This window comes from Desmodus rotundus, chromosome 5, assembly GCF_022682495.2.
Source record: "Desmodus rotundus isolate HL8 chromosome 5, HLdesRot8A.1, whole genome shotgun sequence".
In the NCBI taxonomy this organism is placed as follows: domain Eukaryota; kingdom Metazoa; phylum Chordata; class Mammalia; order Chiroptera; family Phyllostomidae; genus Desmodus; species Desmodus rotundus.
The window spans coordinates 143,059,312-143,079,520 of NC_071391.1; the positions used below are offsets into that span (position 1 = coordinate 143,059,312).

Genomic DNA, 20,209 nt, shown 5'->3' on the forward strand with positions numbered 1-20,209 from the left:
AAATTGAATTTTATTAGCAGGATGCATAGGAACCTTTTCTATCTTGAGAAACACCTGGCTTTTAAGTTAAAACTGGAAACAGAAGCTTGTGCGAGTGTATAGTTTTACACCTAGCAATAAGAGAACACATGTCCATCTGATCTTGGGAAGATTTTATAAGTTTCAAATGGGTCTTTGGCCCTGAGCCATTCTTGCTGTCATTTTTTATTAACTTTGTTCTCTTTTACCTCTTACAAAAAGCCTGCTTTTTGTAATATTCTTTCAAAAAATATGATTCCGTTCAAAAGGATATTGTAAAATGGTGTCTTAAAATTGTGTCTCAGTTCATTAAAAAGACTCATAAAACATCATAACACAAAATATGAGCAACTAGTCAGACCACAGAGTTGACCATAACTCTCTTTTAACTCTGTTTCTTAGGAAATCAGCTTGCAGTGATCATCACACAACAGCGTTAAGAAAGAAAAGCATCACTAGTTTCTTTGTGGATTAGACGGAGGTATTTAAAATCACATTTGTAGATAGACAGTCTAAGTGGAAAATTTAATAACATCATTGAGATTAAATCTTACAGCCTGTGACTCATATTTTATGTAACATTTCTATCAGCCTTTTTGTTTAATTTCATAAACTAGATCGTGTGTATAATGTCTGGTCTTTCATAGTTTAGCTAAATTGTGACTATTGCTATTCCCTTTCTGTGGCACTTTTTTAATAGGAGTAGGTAGTAGAGATAAATTCTCTTTTTTTCATAACACTTTTCCTGTCTACTGTGGTTCATCAACACTTAATTTTGTGGGAAATCGGGTTTAGCCTTTTAATTTATTTTTATGAGCTAGATCATGGTTGTTATGTTTAGTCTTTCATATGCTGCCTAAATTGCTACTGTGCTGTTACTTTTCCTATGGTAGTTCTTTTTCTAAAAATTCGATTATTTTTAAATTATATTTTATTGATTATGCCATTACAGTTGTCCTGATTTGTCCCCCTTATTCCCCCCCCCCCACCCACCCAGCACCCTTTACCCCTCAACCAATCCCCCCACCATTGTTCATGACTATGGGTCATGTGTGTAAGTTCTTTGGCTACTCCATTTCCTGTACTGTACTTCACATCCCCATGGCTATTCTGTAACTACCTATTCGTATCTCTTAGTCCCCTCACCTCTTCACCCATTCCCCCACATCCCACTCCCATCTGGAAACCATCAAAACCATCTCTGTATCCATGATTCTGTCTCTGTTCTTCTTGTTTCCTTAGTTTGTTTTTTAGACTCAATTGTTGATAGTTAATGTATTTACTGTCATTTTAAATTTCATCTTTTTGATCTTATTTTTACTAAATAATTCCCATTAACATTTCATATAATAATGATTTGGTGATGATGAACTCCTGTAGTTTTTTCTTGTCTGGGAAACTCTTTATCTGCCCTTTGATTCTTAATGATGTCTTTGCTGGGTAGAGTAATCTTGGCTGTAGGTCCCTTCTTTTCATGACTTTGAATAATTCTTGCCAATCCCTTCTTGCCTGTAAAGTTACTTTTGAGAAATCAGCTGAGAGTCTTATGGGAACTCCCCTGTAGGTAACTAACTTCTTTTCTCTTGCTGATTTTAAGATTGTCTCTTTATCTTTATCCTTTGGCATTTTAATTATGATGTGTCTTGGTATGGGCCTCTTTGCCTTTATCTTGTTTGGGACTCTCTGTGCTTCCTGGACTTGCATGTGTTTTTCTTTACCAAATTAGAGAATTTTCTTTCATTACTTTTTCAAATAGATTTCCAATTTCTTGCTCTTTCTCTTTTCCTTCTGGCACCCCTCTGGGTGCCAGCCCATGTGGGACCAGCTTGTTTTGCATCTGTACCCCTCCTATCAGTCTGGATGGATACGGTTTCTTTAATTCCGTAGTTGTCAGACTTCTATTCAACTTGATTTGTGACAGTTTTGAGTGATGGTTGTTGTATATTTTAGTTGTAATTTTGATGTGGTTGTGCAAAGAGGTGAGCCATGTCTGCCTACGCTGCCATCTTGACTGGAAGTCTCCTGTGGTACTTCTTAAGAGAGATATATTCTCCTCGTTCTGATATTCTTCTTACCCAACTAGTGTGGTTCATGAAAAACATATCTTCTATGTTGGTAGGAAACTGTTGATAAAACAAAGAAGTATTAGATTATGGAAGGAAGAAACTGTCGTTTTTCAAATGTGTACTCTGTGCTAGTCACAGTGCTTGGTGTGTTCACATAAAATGAAGAGAATTGTTTGTTTAGAACTTTTGACACTTTAATGAAAACTTCTCAAAGTAGCTGAAGCTAAGCTTTGGAACCCTTAATTTTTGCACTTTTTTCTTTGTTATTTTTGTGATTTTCAGAGGGTGTGAATCAAGCACAGTATAATAACTTACATAATTTTCTAATAAATATTCCTGTTCTGTATTGATTGGGTCTTTTGGTAGCTTTTCTTTAGGTACTCTTTGTGTTAGAATGTAGACCTGAGCTTAGTGCTTTTAAACTTTTTAATGTATGTTTATAAACTATAGTGTTATCTCTATTATTTTTCTAGATTTGCTTCATTACTAGTGGTTTATATAATATATGAATTTTAGTAGGACCATAACCAAGTTTGTCCTTGTATAGAGCTTTTCTCTATGAGGTGCTGTTTACATACATTCGGATTCCCCATCCTTGCTTGGTCTCATTAGCATTCTGCATAGCCAGTGACTTATATCCAGTAACTTTAGTGCAGTCCTAAGATCATGCCCTGAAGTCAAGGTAATTTACAGGATCGGAGAAGCATACCCTGGCTTTCCTAGGAAACCACACTAAAGGTATGGGTTTCCTCTGCTAAAAATTGGCTTCCTTCATCATTCTCTTCTCTTTAGAGGGCACTTTGGAGTATTGCCCCTCTTTTGATGTGGTTTTTAAATTTCTTCTATTCATTGGACTTCTTATAGAAGCCTTTATTTGAAACAGAACGTTTAAATCTAATATGGCTTTCTCACACATCATTTTTTTTTCATTCAATACATTTTCAGTCAAGCAAATTATGTTGGATCTGTTATATCATTTTCATGGTGCAAAAACATGAGAACGAGGAAGTAGGTAGACATAGGGAAGTAGTTCTAGTGACTTAGTGCATGTACTCACAGCAACTCGTTTTCAGACTTCTCTTAGTTTTGCTAGGGGGAGACTAACTTCTAGGCAGACAGTGTGTCTCAGTGGATCACTTGGACAGAAAGAAATTACAGGATATACCTTAATATCCTGCTCCCTTCCAAAATTTAAAACTTACTTGTTTAACAAAATAATAGTTCTGTTTTTTTTTCTGGGTCAGTGCCTAAGTGCTGTTGAATATTTTCCATTTTGATAGCATTTAAAACTCTAGGTACCTTAACTTTGTCGAAGTAGATGAAGGGAGAAAAGAAATGTGCTATTTACTTGGAACCATAGTTACTATTTTAATTCCGATGGGGTGGATATTGATTATCACAGTTCCTGGTTTTGTGTCATGTGTCTGGTCAGGAAAAGTTATGGTACTGAAAACAGTGATCAATTTATTTTTTCTTTATTCATAAAGTCTGGTAATGGTTTATTCTCTTTCTGTCTATATTTGCTTTACTGAATTAATGTTGGTTCAGGGGTTGGAATAATAAATCTTTACAATTTTAAAGCTAGAATTTCCCCTAACAAACTAGCACACGCACCTCATTAGTAGCAGTTAGAACTGCAAGTCCCATCTCATGGCTCTTTGTCCAGGACTTTCTCTAGTCGCACTGCTTCGTTGTTTTGTCACAGCAGTTCCTTTAATTTTAGCTTCCTTGTGAGGAAATCCTCGAGAAAAAAAAAACTTTCCTGACAGGCAGATCCAAACTGGGGCCTGATTGGATTCCCTTTCTCACGGTTGGTCTCTGCACAGAGAGAACCTGACGGACGGAAGCGTTATAGACGGGCACCGTCAGCATAACGTCGTTAGAACAGGACGCATTTGCCCTCTGGAGTCCATTTTTAGTGGTATCCGACTTTTATTTACCTACCATTATTTTTCTCCTCCTATTTCCTACCTCTTAACCACTCTCCTGTACTCACCTGTATTCAAACAAATAGAATTGTCAGAGTTTGAAGATACATAGTAACAATACTGTCCTAGGTGAACTGACTTGTACCTGAGACATTTTGGACAGATGGATATCTCCTCTGCTTCTTTTAAAAAATATATATGTATTATTTATTTTTAGAGAGAGGGGAGGAGGGGGAGAAAGAGAGGGAGAGATATGTTGATGTATAAGAGAAATATCAATTGGTTGCTTCCTGCTCACACCCTAACAGGGGACCTGGCCCACAACCCAGGCATGTGCCCTGACCCGGAATCAAACCAGCAACCTTTTCGCTTTGTGGGATGACACCCAACCTCTGCTTCTGAGAGCTCTTGAGACTCTGGTTTATTAGGAATGCATTTTAGAATTTTCTTTTTAGATTTTATTTATTTATTTTTAGAAAGAGGGGAAGAAGGGAGGGAGAGAGGGAGAGAAACATCAATAAGTGGTTGCCTCTTGCATGCCCCCCCTACTGGGGACCTGGCCTGCAACCCAGGCATGTGCCCTGACTGGGAATCAAACTAGTGACCCTTTGATTTGTAGGCCAGCACTCAGTTCACTGAACCACACCAGCCAGGGCTGCATTTTAGAGTTTAAAGTTATGGGTAAAGGCAAGATATCTCTAGTTTCCTAGAAGGAAGACAATGGATATTTATTGATTTATTAAAATTTTAATTTTGCCCAAAGGCAAATCAATATAGTTATTATGGAATAATTCGTGCTGTTAGGAACAGATCTGAAGATGCTATTGATTTTACTGTCTACCACTAGTGTTCTTCATTGTGTTCTTTCTTATGTTTGTTTTTCTCACTGGGGTTTTGATTGTAAGTTTTGTAAATGGAATATCAAAAGAAGACATTTTTCCTTAAGCTTGTTGTATATAGAATAAATGAAAGGAGCATGGAGAATAATAGCTTATATCTAGTTCGGTGATATACTGTGACTATACTATGACTGTGCTGCTTGTACTAGATATACATTTATTAGGTATTTATTTTTTACATCTCATTTAAGCTAAGTTGAATGAGAAGAGTGATTTTAAAGCTACGTGAGTTGTTAAGCCTAACCACAGAATATGTGTAGTAGGTGAATATATGCCTACTCTCCTTTGCCTCATTTTTAGTAGTTTTCTGAAAAAAAGGGGGTTACATAAAAGTCTTGTTTTTTGTATAATATTACCCTTTGTTATAATGAAAGCATTGAAGTAGGATGTTAAATTAGTGTCTTTGTTGATATCATATTTCTAGTTGAAACTGTTGGTTTGGTTGAAATATTGACATGAACCAATAGATAAAATCATAACTTTTACTGTCCCTTTTCAGGTAGGATGGGTGAACCTTGGAGAAAGTTTTGCTTGTATAGGCTTATCTCTTCTGGGAGACTAGGTTAAAATATGAAATATTAAGCACCTAGAGGAGTCCACTCTTAAGTTACTACCTATCCTTGGTTATTTTTCCTCTCATGTCTACCTATATTTTTGGGTCATTTCATTACCACATAGAGATTGCCAATGATAAAGAATATAAAACTCAACATGAAATGTGGTACAAATTTGTGGAGAAGAGTTAAACTATTGTCAGAAGTAGTGTTAAGGATTATCTTGAATTTTAGTTTATTCATGAACCATCCTATCTTGGAATCATACATAAATGATTTTTAGTGACCTGTTAATGTGCTAGTCATTCAGCGAGACCTACCACAATCCTCCTATCTTCAGGTAGCTGGTGTTTTAAAAAAAATGTATTTGAAAATGGCTAAGAAATTCTTGAAATACAGTTAACATGGTGGACATTGTCCTTTCAGGTATTTTAGAGTTTGTAATGATGTTTATAATACTTTAAAATCTGTGTGACAACTCAGGATTAAAAAAGGATAGACCACATGTATTTGTCTCTCTTTTCTTAAGTTTACCTATTAAATAAATAGGCAGTAAGGTCTGAAAAACAAATGCCACTTTAGGAGACTCTCCTTGATCACTCTGTACTAAAAAAACCTCTTTTTCCTTCTTTTATATTTGCTCAACTATTTTTTATTTCTGATGCCATTCATTCATTCATTCATTCATACAGACTAATAAGGAGATTGAAACAGTAATTAAACACCTCCCAACAAAGAGAAGCCCAGGATCAGATGATTTTACTAGTGAATTCTTCCAACATTTCAAGAAGAATTAAATTAATCCATCTCCAACTCTTCTAAAAAATTGAAGAGGAATGAACACTCCTAAACTCTTTTTAAGAGGCCAGCATTACTGTGGAAAATAGTTTGGAATTTCCTCAGGAAACTGAAAATGGAACTGTCTTTTGACCTGGCAATTCCACCACTGGGATTATACCCTAAGAACCCTGAAACACCATTCCAAAGAACCTATGCACCCCAATGTTCATAGCAGCACAATTTACAATAGCCAAGTTCTGGAAGCAACCTAAGTGCCCATCAGTAAATGAGTGGATCCAAAAACTGTGGTACATTTACACAATGGAATACTGTGCAGTAGAAAGAAAGAAGGAGCTCCTGCCCTTTGTGACAGCATGGATGGAACTGGAGAGCATTATGCTAAGTGAAATGAGCCAGGTGGTGAAAGACAAATACTATATGACCTCACCTATGAGTGGAACCTAATCAACAAAACAAACAATCAAGCAGAATATATCCAGAGTTACTGAAATTAAGAACAAACTGACAATAATCAGAGAGGAGGTGGGAGGGGATGATGGGGGGAAAAGGCAGAAGGGTTGTCAGGAACATCTATTAAAGGACACATAGACAAAGCCAAAGGGGGGGGTAGGATTGAGGGTGGGAGGTGGGGATGGCTGGGGTGGGGGAGTGTTGGGGAGAAAATGGAGACAACTGTACTTGAACAACAATAAAAAAAAGTTATTAGAGGAAGCAAAGAGGATTAAATATATTAATAATTGTGAAAGCACATTTTGATACATCGAGAAGATACAGTAAAAAAGAGTACACAATAGTCATCAATTTTTGTAGACTTACTAACTTTGAAATATGTAAATCAAATCTAATAGAAGTAAAAGGAAATTATTAATATGCAATCATAGTAGGAGACTTTCTAAAAATAAACTATCTTGAGAAGATAATTGAAGAAACAGTAGGGTAAGGGGTGTAGATTTTTAAGTGAGCAATGTTTTTACCATAAAGTAAGGGTATTATTTAGAAATGTGGATGTAAAAATAGTAACTCTACAGAGCAGAATTAGGGGTGGGTAAAGGCCTAAGAAGGGGTCTACTGTCTTTCTCATTAAAATAATTTCAGTATTATTAGATTTGTAAAACCATGAGCTTATATTCATTTGGCAGACATTTAAAGGAAAATAATTGGGAAAGATGAATTATTCTAAAACATTGAGTTGGGACAAGTAACTATTTGAGGAAGTGATTTTCAGCCTCGTACCACTCCAGGTAATTTGTAGAAGGGTTAATAAATTTAATGTAAAATAAAGGACACTATAGAAGTACTAGAGAAAAATAAATAATATCAATATAATTGTAGAAGGGAACATTTTTAGTTTTTTACATAGCCAGATCTAATTATATGTTGTATTATTGTTTCTTCCCTTTCTGCCATGTTTAGAAACCTTTACATTCAACGGTAAAGAGAAATAGTGCCTATTGATACTTAGGGGCTGAGAAACAAGCATTCATACACTTTTATGTGCCACTATGAAGTGACACAGCTTTTCTGGAGGGCGGTTTGTCAGTGCTTATTGACTTTGCAACTTTTACCATTTGATCTAGGTTTTCTATTTGTAGGAATTCCTCTAATAAAACAATTAAGGACATGCACAAAATTTTAGCTCTGGAGGTTGTCTTTGCATTATTATTAAGTAGCAAAATATTGGGAGTAATATAAATGTTCCATTTTAGATGGTTTAAATAAACATTTGTTGTTGGAAATGTAATACAATGTTGTAAATGTTTTTATTGTCAAGAAAGATATGTGTGTAATATTTCTGTGCAAAGAGATTACAAAATTTTATTCAGTATAATTCTTTCTGGCATACCTATAATAAATGCCAATTTCAGATAAACAGAAAATACAGAGAAGCTAAAAGAGAAATCTGTATATGCATAGAAAATAGACTGGATTGTCATTCACCAAAATAACTGATTATTACTGAGTGAAGATTTTGATAATTTTTTTCTTTATGTTTATTTTCTAATATATTTTCCAATTAACTACAACTACAATATACTTATGTATTTGAGGTGTGTCTGTATTTTGACAAAGGAATAAGATAGTATTTTTAAAGAGGCTGGAATTATCCTGATTCATGAGAATTTTATAAAATTTTACTCTTCATACAAATTGTAATAACCTACATCTAGTACATCTTACTCTAGTGAATTTTGTTAGTGCAAAGACTTCCCCCCCAATGAAATACAGGTTTAAAATGAACTGAAGACTTTCAGAGGACTCAAGATCTCAGTTATAATTTTAAAGGGTATATAGCACCACCTTCCTGGATTATTAAAAAAAGTTCCAGCAGTATCGTAATCTTAGATTTCTCATCTGACTGATGGAAACTCTTTGGAACCTGATTAAGGTGTATGATAAGCTGTTTGTGTCTGTTTATTCTTCCTTTAAAATATCTTACAAAGTACACCCAGGTACACATCCCTGTGTACACTGGTGTGCAAACATTTTTTTAATACGATATATTGATTTTTTCCTTTGTTTTGAATCACTCTCCTTGTTTTGTTTTCATTTTGTTTGAATCTAATATTGGAGCTAGTTGCCAAGGAATGTTAGCTGCCAGAGATAGTGCTGCTAAGTGTGAAGGACCCTTGTTTTGAAATTGCAGCTCCTTTGCACTTCTTACAATTGGCGAGATTTGGAGAGGCAACTGTGGAATCATCATTTGTTGGTCTTGCCAGTTATTTTCAGTTATCCTTGGGGGATTCAGACGCAAAACAGCGGGCATAGTCCTGCTTCCCTGTTGTGTTGCCCGGGATGTTTTTTTAGCCTTAGTTTCCCTGGGGAAACCTGAGGGGTTGAGATGTGAGTGGTCTGTTCAAGTTTATAATCTATGGAACAGGAGTTTAAGAGTCAGGAGTGAAAAGAGAGGTTTGTAGAGTCAGTGCAATGCTAAGGATAGTTGGTTCCTTAATTCCTGGGACCTCCCGAGAAGCCAGATGGAATTGACTAGGGGAGGGGACACAATGCATTTACCGGTCACTTCTTTGGTCGATGGTTGCCTCACTTCTGGGTTGGCAATCATGAGTGCTAAGTGGTTCTTTGGGATTCTACACTGTGATATTAACAGCAAAGCCCCAGGGAAGGGAGCTGGAGGCTTGGAGCGGTAGAGCTGGTTTCAGATTACATTATGGATACCTCCAAGGCTGCCCAGAGCGGGTTAGGGATGCTATTGCTGAAATAACAGCTGAGGCTGAGAGGATCTGAAGTGGAGCACAAGAGGAGTCTAGTATAGATATCAAATACTTGAAATGTAGTACAAATGCGAAATTGAATGGCAATGTGTAGCGGTATTCGATGCCAGTAATGATTATGTATCTAAGTATTTCCTAGATCTCAGATGCTTCCATTGTAGAAAGTAAAACAGATTTCTATCTCATTTTCAGAGGGAAGACAGGTGGGGCTTAAAATTTTTAGTATTTTTTGGTTTTACTTTTCTTTTAATTCAAGTTGCTTTACTTATATTATCTCGTTTAATCCATGTTGCAGTCCTAAGGTAAGTTTTATTAACTTTTTTTTTAAATAGATGGGAATGTTGGATAGAGAAGTGAAGAAACTGCCCAAGCTTAGACTTAAAGACCTGTCTTACTCCAAGAAGTTTTTTTTTTTTTTTTTTTGCTATAGCACCCTGTTATTAAAGTCTATGTAATTATGTCAGGCCTCCAACCCTTCTCAATTAATTTCGGATTCTAAAGGTCATTTGTATATATTCCTTTTGCCCACTAGAGGTCAGTATTGGGTTGATAAAGACAGAAGCCTTCAGTTTTTGGTTCACATAATTTAAACTCTTGAGTCTTATTGCTAGGCACCCTTGGAAGTTGTATTTCACAATTAAAAAAACATATATATATATTCTGGCACAAATAGTGCACCTTTTTATTACAAAATCATAAACATGTAATTCTGTAACAACAATATCACACTAAGTATCACACCATATGACATTTTGGTGAGTTGTTCAAATTAAAACTATAAATTACTATACCTATATTATTACTTTATCAACCACACTCAGCAGGCGTTACTTCTGCCAGACCCTGTATGTATGTGTACTGTATGTGTGTGTGTATATAGTGCCTCGTAGACACTCTTTACCAGTTGTGAAGTGTTAATAGCAATGTTTTTAGGTTAATAGTCCAGATTAGGTAATTCTTATGGATTTTATGGGTTTTATGCCTCTTCTCATAGGTAGGAGAACATCCAAATCTGTCTGTTGCAGATCCCCTCTCTTTTACTGGGCTAGATCTCATTCTTACATAGATTTATTTTGTTATCTATTGTCTTTATATAGTAACCATTTATCTAAATTTAGTGTATATATGTCACTGTAGCTGGGCTTTGGGGATTCTAAGAATGTAAAGTGTTTTTCTGTTCTCAAAGAGAGAAGAGTTACATACTGAAGTGTGGTACTGTCATTTGTTTCCGTTGGTATGTGACAGGTTTACTGAGCTCTTCTCCATCTCCCCGCTTCTGCTCTCAACTTATTATTTCCATGATTCCCACTGTTTGGAATAATCCCACCATCTAGGCATCAAGGGCAGAATACTTAGAGTTCTTATTGCCTTTCTGTCTTCTATGTACTGTATTCAAATTAGTAAATTCTGGTGTTTCTTCCTCTTATATATCAGCTGTACCTTAATTCAAGTCCTCATCATTGGTATTGCACTGTTACGGTGATCGGTATTGGTTTTTTTGTTTCTGGTCTCTATCTTGTCCCAGTTGACCGGTCCTGTGATCCTAGAAAATTTGCCTGAATGATAAAGCTGATCCTGTTATTCCTTGCTTACATTCCTTCATTGTTTCTCTGCTGCCTACTAGCTAACGTTGAAACTGCCTTGTATGACATCTTTATGTTGTTCATTCTTTAAAAACTATGTTCCTATACAAAATTACCTATTCCTCGGGTGGATAGTGTTATTTCACACATGGTCTTTCTCATGCTGTTTCCTTCTTCCGGAATGGTTAGTTACTCTTTTTATCATTTCCCTTTGGAAAAATTATATTTATCTTTTAAGAGCATGCTACCTGTTCCTCTGTGAAGTCTTTCTTGGTTTAAACACCTCCAAGCAAGTTTGATCACTTTCTCCTTTAATCCACTATTGCCCTCTGTATTATTTCTATTATTATGCTTACGGCATGGCATTTCAGCCACTTATTTTCTGATCTGCTTCCCCCAACAGCTTGACGTCAGGTTCATGACTCAGGGACTCCATGCTTTTCTTCGCATTCCCTGTGTGCTGCACGATGCCTGGTACCAAGGAGACACTCAGTGTATGTTTGACTGAAAACAGGAATACGGAGAGAAGGCATCATGGATTAGCGCAGTGAGAGGAGGCTTTCTAAAGACAGAAGAATTTGGGTTGGCTTTTGAATGAGAGGTTAGATTCAGGCAGGAAGAGGTCACTTAGAAGAGCTGCATAAGTGGAAATATACTTGGTGTACTATGAGGTGGAGTCTGATTCAAGTGGGAGGTTCATGTTGGAGACCACTGGGTAAGTACATTGGAAAACTACGTCTGGCTTCCCTCATGGTGGAGGCTGAGCGACAGATTGTGGAGTTTGGATTTGTACTTGTTCAAAAGTTTTCCCCAGTTTCCTTTATGCCTAACTGGTGAGATGAATGACGTGGTTTAAGAAGAGCCTGGCCGCAGTATGCAGGGGATTTGTGATGAGTAGGTGATGAGTTCCATTTTAGGTACTTGGGAATCGAGGCGGTGGTAGAGCACACAGTAATAACGGGAAGCTGGAGATGTGTTATTTGATCTTGGGAGAGTGGTAAGAGAAGAGGGATTGAGGAATAAAGCTTGCTTAATTTCTATATACTAGGAAACCAGAGAAGAATGTATATGAGGGAACCTTGAGGAAGAAGTGGTTAAATGTGTAAACCTTAGGCACAAAGATACCAGATTTTTCGGACCATAAGATGCACCTAGGTTTTAGAGGAAGAAAATAGGAAAAAAAATTTTGACGCAAAAAATGTGGTAAAATATTTAATAACATAAATAACATAATATTTCACCAATGTAAATGTAAAAGCTACATTCAGACTATAAGATGCATCCCTCTTTCCCCCCAAATTTGCGGGGGAAAGTGCGTCTTATAGTCCAAAAAAATACGGTAATGAACAACTAAGGAAAAGAAAATGCCTAAATGCTTTCTAAGATCTAACTGCTGTGTGTATGCTTCGTACCCTCCTGCCTCCACTTTGACCCAGGTGGCAGAAATCAGGCAGCTGCTGCTTTGGCCCATGATTATAAAGGTTGTCTCTGGAGGGACAGAATAAATGTTTCTGGTGAGATAGCTTAGCCTGTCAGAAGAGAGCTCTGAAGGGTGTTTACTGTTTTTTTTTTCTTTTCTCCTTTGGGCTTTTTATTTTAATATACAAGGTGGGTCCAGAAGGTATCCAGCCATGTAATATGAAAAATAGAGACACTTATTGAAGAAGATACAAGATACAAGAACACTGTACATAGGACAATGATGCCTCAGTCCCCTCAAAGTAGGCACCTCAGGACCTCACACAGTTCTCGCAGCCACCATCAGCTGCCCCATCATATCTTCCTGAATCTCATGGATGATCTGAAATCTCCTCCGTTTCAAAGATGATTGCAGTTTTGGGAAAAGCCAGATGTTGCAGGGTGCCAAATCTGGGCTGTAGTGGGGCTGAGTCACCTGGGTGATTTGATGTTTTGCCAAAGAACTCTGCATGAGATGTGATGCATGAGTGGGTGTGTTGTTGTGATGAAGCTGTCAATCACCAGTTGCCCATAGCTGCAGCCTTTTGAATCATCCAAATAGCTTCAGTGGATGAATGTTCAAGCTCAATGCAAAATTCGATGCTGATTGGTTGCTCTACTCACTCAGTCATTTTGAATGCAATGGCCACACAGTACACATTGCTCACTCATGGTGTCTGCCACCCCCACTGACTAGTACAGTAAAGTCGTCATTGTTCATACATGCATATTCCAGTCCACTCTCCTTGGCTGCCAGGTTACATTGATGTCACGCAAACCATTCTCATATTAACAGTGGCTAGACTTTTTCTGGACAGATCCCATATATTATATATACTTATATGTGTATATCTATATTTACTCTTCTCCACTTCTTGCCAGTCCCATAACATTCTCAATAGGTGGTAATTTTCATTTGCAGCCAAATGGATAACATCTGAGTATTTATTTTATTGTTCTACCTGAGATTCGGTGTTTCTAACTTGGCCAGTTCTTGCTTGGCAGATCTGCCTTGACTGCTTCTGTACGTACTGGAAAAGCCTTGATAACTCTAACAGAGACCCCAGGTTCTGATGGAGCTTTGGAATACTACTGGAAATGCTTTGATTTCTTACATAGGGTTTGCTACCTTAATTCGAACTCCTCCAAATTGATGGGAAAACCAGACAGTATCACTTAAAAAGAGCAACTCATAGGAGAGCTAAAGTTACTTCCATAGGATACTTTTAGATTTGTATGATTTCAAGTTTAAATGGAAGTATTTTAAGTGTGGCTTCTGTTGATTGCTTTTGATACACTGGCACTATTTTATTGACTGTGAGAGAAAACTAATTAACTTGGGATTCAATAGAATAAGACCAACTTATGAAAGCTTTTGGTAATGCTGTACTGAGAGAGAGAATGGAGTTAAGGGGCAGATTTTTTAAATATGGAAGCTTTAGGAAGTTCTCTCTTTGTGCCTCCCCAGAGTTTGATCCCTTTTTATGTTTTGCTTCAGAAGTAATAGGGAAGAACTTGTTACTTGTGAGAGGAAAAGAAAGAACATTGTATCTAATTTGGGGTTTCTAATGCTTGAAGGGTATGTATGTCTAATGTACAAACCTAAATTAAGTGTTTTTGAATTAGTTTGTTCCCAAAGCCACATATTTTATGTAAGTCAAAGCAAAATCTCAATGAGTATTATGTAGAGAAACAAGTTTGTCCATTGATTAAAATCTCTGGAATGTAGATTCTTTTCATTTTCTTGGCAGAAACTAGCTCACATAGTTCAGGTTTTTCTCTGTCTTATTATAATTGTCTCATTTAACCAGTGTCTGGACTAACATCTTATACTTAATATTTGTCTTGAATTCCTTAATCTCATTCAGAATATTTGGAAACTGATTTTCTCCTGTCACTGAGGAGAAGTATCATATACTTATTAAGAAATATATATTCTGAGAAGTCACATTTCTCAAGCTTTGTATTTTAGGATGATACTAAGTATTTTTTTAAGGGAAAGTTCCATTGTGAAATACTTTTGGAACTTGCTGAGTTAAATCAAATTAAAGAATTTTCTTAGAATGGACTTATCCCCATTTTGACTTTGTTAATAAGCTCTATGTATCTACAAGAAGGCTACGGGATATGCAGTATTTCCCATTTATTTGATCACACAAAACCTGTCACCCCTTTTTGGGAAACAGGTTGCCAGGCTTTGAGGGACTGTTGGTATCATGGAGAGATCATGGTTGTGGAATTTGGAAGGTCACAATATAAAGGACATATGGACAAAATCAAGGGGGAGGGTAGACGTGGGGGAGGGAGGTGGGATTGGCTGGGGTGGGGTGGAGGGATGGGGAGAAAATGCAGACAACTATATTGAATAACAATAAAAATTAAAAAAATAAAATCTTTAAACTTCAAAACAAAAAAAAGAGGTCACACTTTGTGATTCTGATTTTCTACTAACTAGGCCCCACCCAAATCCTTCGTCTTCTCGCCTCAGTTTCCTGAGTAGTGACTAATGTCACTTCCAGCTTTAATTCTTTCTGGTTTAGTATTTCTGTTGTTGACCCTGGAAAATGACACTTTGTATCTATTGAAATCACACCATCATTTAAATCTATTTTTTTAAGCTGAGGGGATTACACTCCCTTTTCTCTAAAAAGTTCAGAGGAAGAGAGCCTTTAAAACTTTGTTTCCCACAGATTAAGGTCATGAAATCTTGTTGGATTAATCAGTTCAAACCACTCTCTTAAGATATTTTATTTTCTTGACCGGGACAATTGTGTTGGTCTCGTACTCAGATCCACACAACTGTAAAAGAGTCCTCAAAGCTGAAAGGCTCCCACCTGCCTTCCCCCACCACATGGTTCCAGCCTGGCGTTTATCTTGCGAGATGTAAATAGTTGGTCATTTGCACCAATGTCTTGGCTACTTAGAGGAAAATGGGTAGATTTCATTTTTGTGATGATTTGGGGATTGTATTTGAAAAGTCTTATGATAATATTGACTGATTATCTTTTTTTCTATGGAAAACTGGAAAAATGAATCAAGAGGGGTAACTTCAGGGTTAAAAATGTATATATTAATATGTTTGGGTTTATTTCTGGGAATAAAACTGTGTATTAATTCATTTTATTGTATTTTCTTTAAGATACCAATTTGTTGAAAATCAGAAGTTTTTAAAAAAAATTATTGATGTTAAAGAGGAAGAGAGAGAAAGTGAAAGAGAGACATTGATTTGTTGTTCCACTTATTTATGCATTTATGCATTCATTGGTTGCTTCTTGTATGTGCCCTGACCAGAGACTGAACCCCCAACTTTCATGTACTAGGACCAACTGAGCTACCTGGCCAGGGCTTGAAAAGCAGAAGTGTTTTGAATGCTTAATTATTTTCTCTCCTTTTTCTATTTTTTTAATCTCTGTGTGTATGTCTTTATCCTAGGCCCAACAGCAAAGAAACCTGGATAACATCGTCTTGCAACACCCCAGAATAGGGAGCAAGAGAAAATCTAAGAAAGATGCATATACAATGTTTGATACAGAGCTAGAAAGCACCAGCCCCAAGTCTGAACAGGATTCAGGGATTCTGGATGTCGAAGACGACGATGATGATGAAGAGGTAAGTAAAATGTGAACAGAGGACGTGAGATTTTTGTTAGGTTTAAATACAGCATGCTTGAGATGTGGTGAGGAGTTTATCCATTTAATACAGCTTTTATGATATTCTGGAATTAGGTATCATTTTAAATACAAATAGTCCCCATTTAAGGAATCTGAAGATGCACTAAGATATTTTAGATTCTATTTCTTTTTCTAAAAATAAGTTTCAGGGATTTTTTTTTCTTCTTCTTTTTTTTTTTTTAAAAAAAAGACTGACTGGGTAGGTACTACATTAAGGGAAGAGTGGAGTTTACCTGCCCTGGAGAAAGAGTCTAGGTGACCTCCACTGAGCTAGAAAAAGTTACCTGAGGCAAATAAAAGATGTTACTGTAAACAGTGGGCAACGAACAAAGGAATTTCTTAGCCTTGGTTCAGATTGAAAACATAAAGTGGTTCCAGAACGTTGAGAATACATTTCTGGAGGAAATAAATGTATGAGTGACAGAGAATCTGGGAATTTTGTGACATGTCTGTAACCTCTTAGATTAGATCTGTGTCATATTCATAAAGAAAAAGATTAAGTGGCTTAACTAGTACATATTTTTATATCCCTCTTTGTTGTTGGAAGTATAATGTGGTTTTAAAAATAAAACTACTGTGACATGAGATTTCCTGTTGAAATGTTTCTGTAAATACTTATTTGTGTAACGGGATTAGTTTCTCTGTGAGTGTAGTGATTGCAGAGTGACCAACCATTAGTCAGACAAACCCTGCCTCTACCGTTACTTCTTAAAAATTAGCATAACATTTACTTTAAAAATGTTTAGGGACATGTGTGAGGAACCATTTACTCCTGTACTCAGTCAGCCTCTTTGCCTTTAAGTGCTGTCTCCTTTCTATTGTTTCTCCAGATAAAACTGGGTTCACTGTCTCATCCACTTCCTTGTCCTTTGCCGTTTGCCCTTGCTACCCTCCTTCCGCTCCTCTCCCCCAGAACCTGTCACTGTCTAACTTCATAATCTTAGGTGATTGTTTGATCTGTTGGAATGTTAGTGTCTTCCCCAGTCACGTGAAGACACTGTTCTCTGCCCCCATAGGTTTGCACAGGTGCCTGTACTGTAAAAGGTGGTTTATGCAGGTACAAGTTCTTGCCCTATTTTCATTACCCTTCCTTCCTCACTTCTTAAGTCTCACTACCGTCAGTATCCCTGTCTTTATTATTATTCCTCTTTCATGTCAAAAATCAAATTGCCACTGTTTAAATTGTTTGGGCAGAAAAGCAAATAACCAAGTTAATTATGTGTCTAGAACATTAGCATTTACATTTCATTGAGTGTCTGAGAGACTACTATATGTATAAAGTTCTACATTTTTTATATAGTTATCATTTTTGAGAGGAGACAGTTCTACAAGTGAATAATTGCATTTATTATTTATACCTGTTGTGTAACTGAGGTACCTTAGTAGTTAGCAATGTGAGAAAGTTTTATGTTAATCCCTATTGTACTTGGATAACAAAAACTTTTCTTTTTATCCTCACCTGAGGAGTTTGTTATTGCCTTTTTAGAGAGAGAGGAAGGAAGAGAGAAAGATCGATGTAAGAGAGAAACATCAATTGATTGCCTATTACATGTGCCCTGACCTAGAATTGAACCTGCAACCTTTTGGTTATGGGATGATGCTCCTACCAACTGAGCCACACTGGCCAAGGCACAAGAACTTTTAATAGCCCTTAAGGAACAGAGCTAAGGAAAGAATCAGGTATTTGCCTGATACCCATGACAATAGAAAGGGGCAAAGAAGACTTGACCCCTCTGATATTTTCCAGTGTTCTCTCTTGTTGCCTGGAATGACTGGTATGGCAGGGTGTAGATTCACCCTGGAGAGCAGACCGTCAGGCAGTAGACTCATCACTAATGACACGTTACAGTAGTAACACAATAAAGAATCAGTCTCAAGCCAGACCAATTAATGCCTCTTATTTACATTTTGGGTACCTGTCAAGGGAATGAAATTCTACCAGGCACTGTGGTTTAGGGAAACAGAAGTTAGACATAGTCCATGCTCCTGGGTAACACACAGCCTGAAGAGATGGTTAGATGATAAGATAAAAGAATGAAATATGTACATGGTTCTCACATGTCACTGAGAACCTTCTGCGTAGGAGCCATTCTTTATCATTAACTCACTGACTACCCTGAGCACATCCCTTTTCATTTTTGTGTCATATTTCTTCTTTGCTTTATCTTCTGAGGTCCAGAGAAGATGAAGAAAGTGGGACTAGTAAAGTGTGTTGGGGGCTCCTCATAAAGAAAGTATTAGAGGAATGTCCTTGGAAGTTAACTTTCTAAAATGCTCCCCATCCCAAATCAAACAGAATTCACATTAGAGATTTGCTGATTGAGCTCTCACAACAAGAATTCAGCACTTCACTGTCATCTAATGGCATCCTACCTTAAAAAAATGTCTATTTTATATTTATTTACTTCTCAGTTTGAATCTTCTTCAAGTGCACATTCTTAATCTCAAACCTCATGTAGAGAATTATTTATTTAGATGTCTTCAAACTGGTTTCTTGGCATAGTTCTTGCATGGTGTGAATAAATTCTTCAGATAAGGTCTTTCGTGACCCACTGTGACGTTCTGACCTTCATTCTTGTCATTCTTCAACAGACCTCATTGAGAGCAGCGTAAATAGTCTTTGAAATATTTTGACTTTTAAACTGTGTCATAGAATCCTGTAGGACAATGGTTCTTAATCTATTTGGGGTAAAGCATTACTTTGAGGGTTTGAAAATAAATATGTATGGAATGTTCCTCAGTAAAATATGCATATATTCACTCACAAAGAGTTGCGTGTGAAATTTCAGGGGATTCAGGAAGCTAATGATTCTGATTCTGTAGGTTGGGGGTGAGTCTCAGATTCTGCGTTTTTAACAAGCACCCAGGTAGGAATGGTGCTTCTGGTCTCAGAGTGCACTTTGAATGACAGGGGAAGAGAGAGAGGACCCCAAGGAAGTATTTTCAGTGCATAAAGAAAACAAACCCATGGCTTGGGTCTCCTATTGATTTTTCATTAATATGTCTTAAAATTTCTCCAACAATGAATGTAGCACTTGAAAAGAAAGTTATATTTTGCTTTCTAAGATCTGTTGATGGTAATAGGTTGCCAGCATTATTGTTCATGAAATTTTGATTCTGATTTAACCTACTTAAGGTTAGGGATTTTTATTCTCTGAAGTAAGAGCTTTTTATCATTTTTTTGGTGCTTTTATTGGAAGTACACTTAATATATTGTTTGAGTCATATATTTTTAGACTATTTTCTATATCTTTAGCTTGATGATACTTAATAGGAGACCACAGAATGAGATGGTAGGAAATCCTAAATGCCTAGAACACAACTTTGCACACGGTAAGCATATAGTTCATATGTTGTTAATCTGAAATCCAATTGTGTCAGATGTGGGAGAAACTGAGAACTAAGGATGAAGTTATAGTAGTAAGTTGTCATGTTTGATGAAAAACTATCTCACACGGTGAACCAGTTGAAAGGGACAGTCTCTTGATTGCTGACAAGTGTCGCAGGATAAGTATTCCCCCAGAGAACTCTATCTGTACTTCATTTTTGTCTAAGCTAAGAGGGTCACCTTAATTAAGGTAAAACTTTTTTTTTTACATCGTATACATTAAAGTTGAACTATAAAATGATGATATTTGACAATTTCTCATTCATGACTTAATTCAATTGATCATTAATGGAAATATGTATGATTTCAGGAATTTGGTTTGAATCTCTATATCATCCTGTGCTATAGGCAAATATAATTGCTCTTTGGTAAATGTCTAGATAGGACTTAAATACTTTTAGAAGTAGTGAAAATTTTAGATTGAGAGTGTATTTATGGATCTGGAATCATCAACACTATCATTTTTTAGATATTTGAAGATAAAATACAAAGAACTCTGTAAGGTGATGTGTTACGTGTAGGAAGGAGGATAGTGACACCTCCTGAGGGTAGGGCTGTTGTGAGAATTGGCTGAAATAGTGTCTAAAACACCCTTGTCACGGTGCTTGGGACA

At 36.6% G+C, this 20,209-nt stretch overlaps 1 protein-coding gene across 7 annotated transcripts in view; it reads left to right on the top strand.

The window, feature by feature from the left end:
* EXOC6B (exocyst complex component 6B) overlaps positions 1 to 20,209 on the top strand; it is a 542,713-nt gene that overhangs the window by 185,577 nt on the left and 336,927 nt on the right. For all 7 annotated transcript variants that reach the window (XM_024552690.4, XM_053923770.2, XM_045189356.3 and 4 more), the window contains one exon: positions 15,970 to 16,146. In XM_024552690.4, coding sequence (XP_024408458.3) covers positions 15,970 to 16,146 — 177 coding nt within the window. The remainder of the gene's footprint in view (positions 1 to 15,969; positions 16,147 to 20,209) is intronic.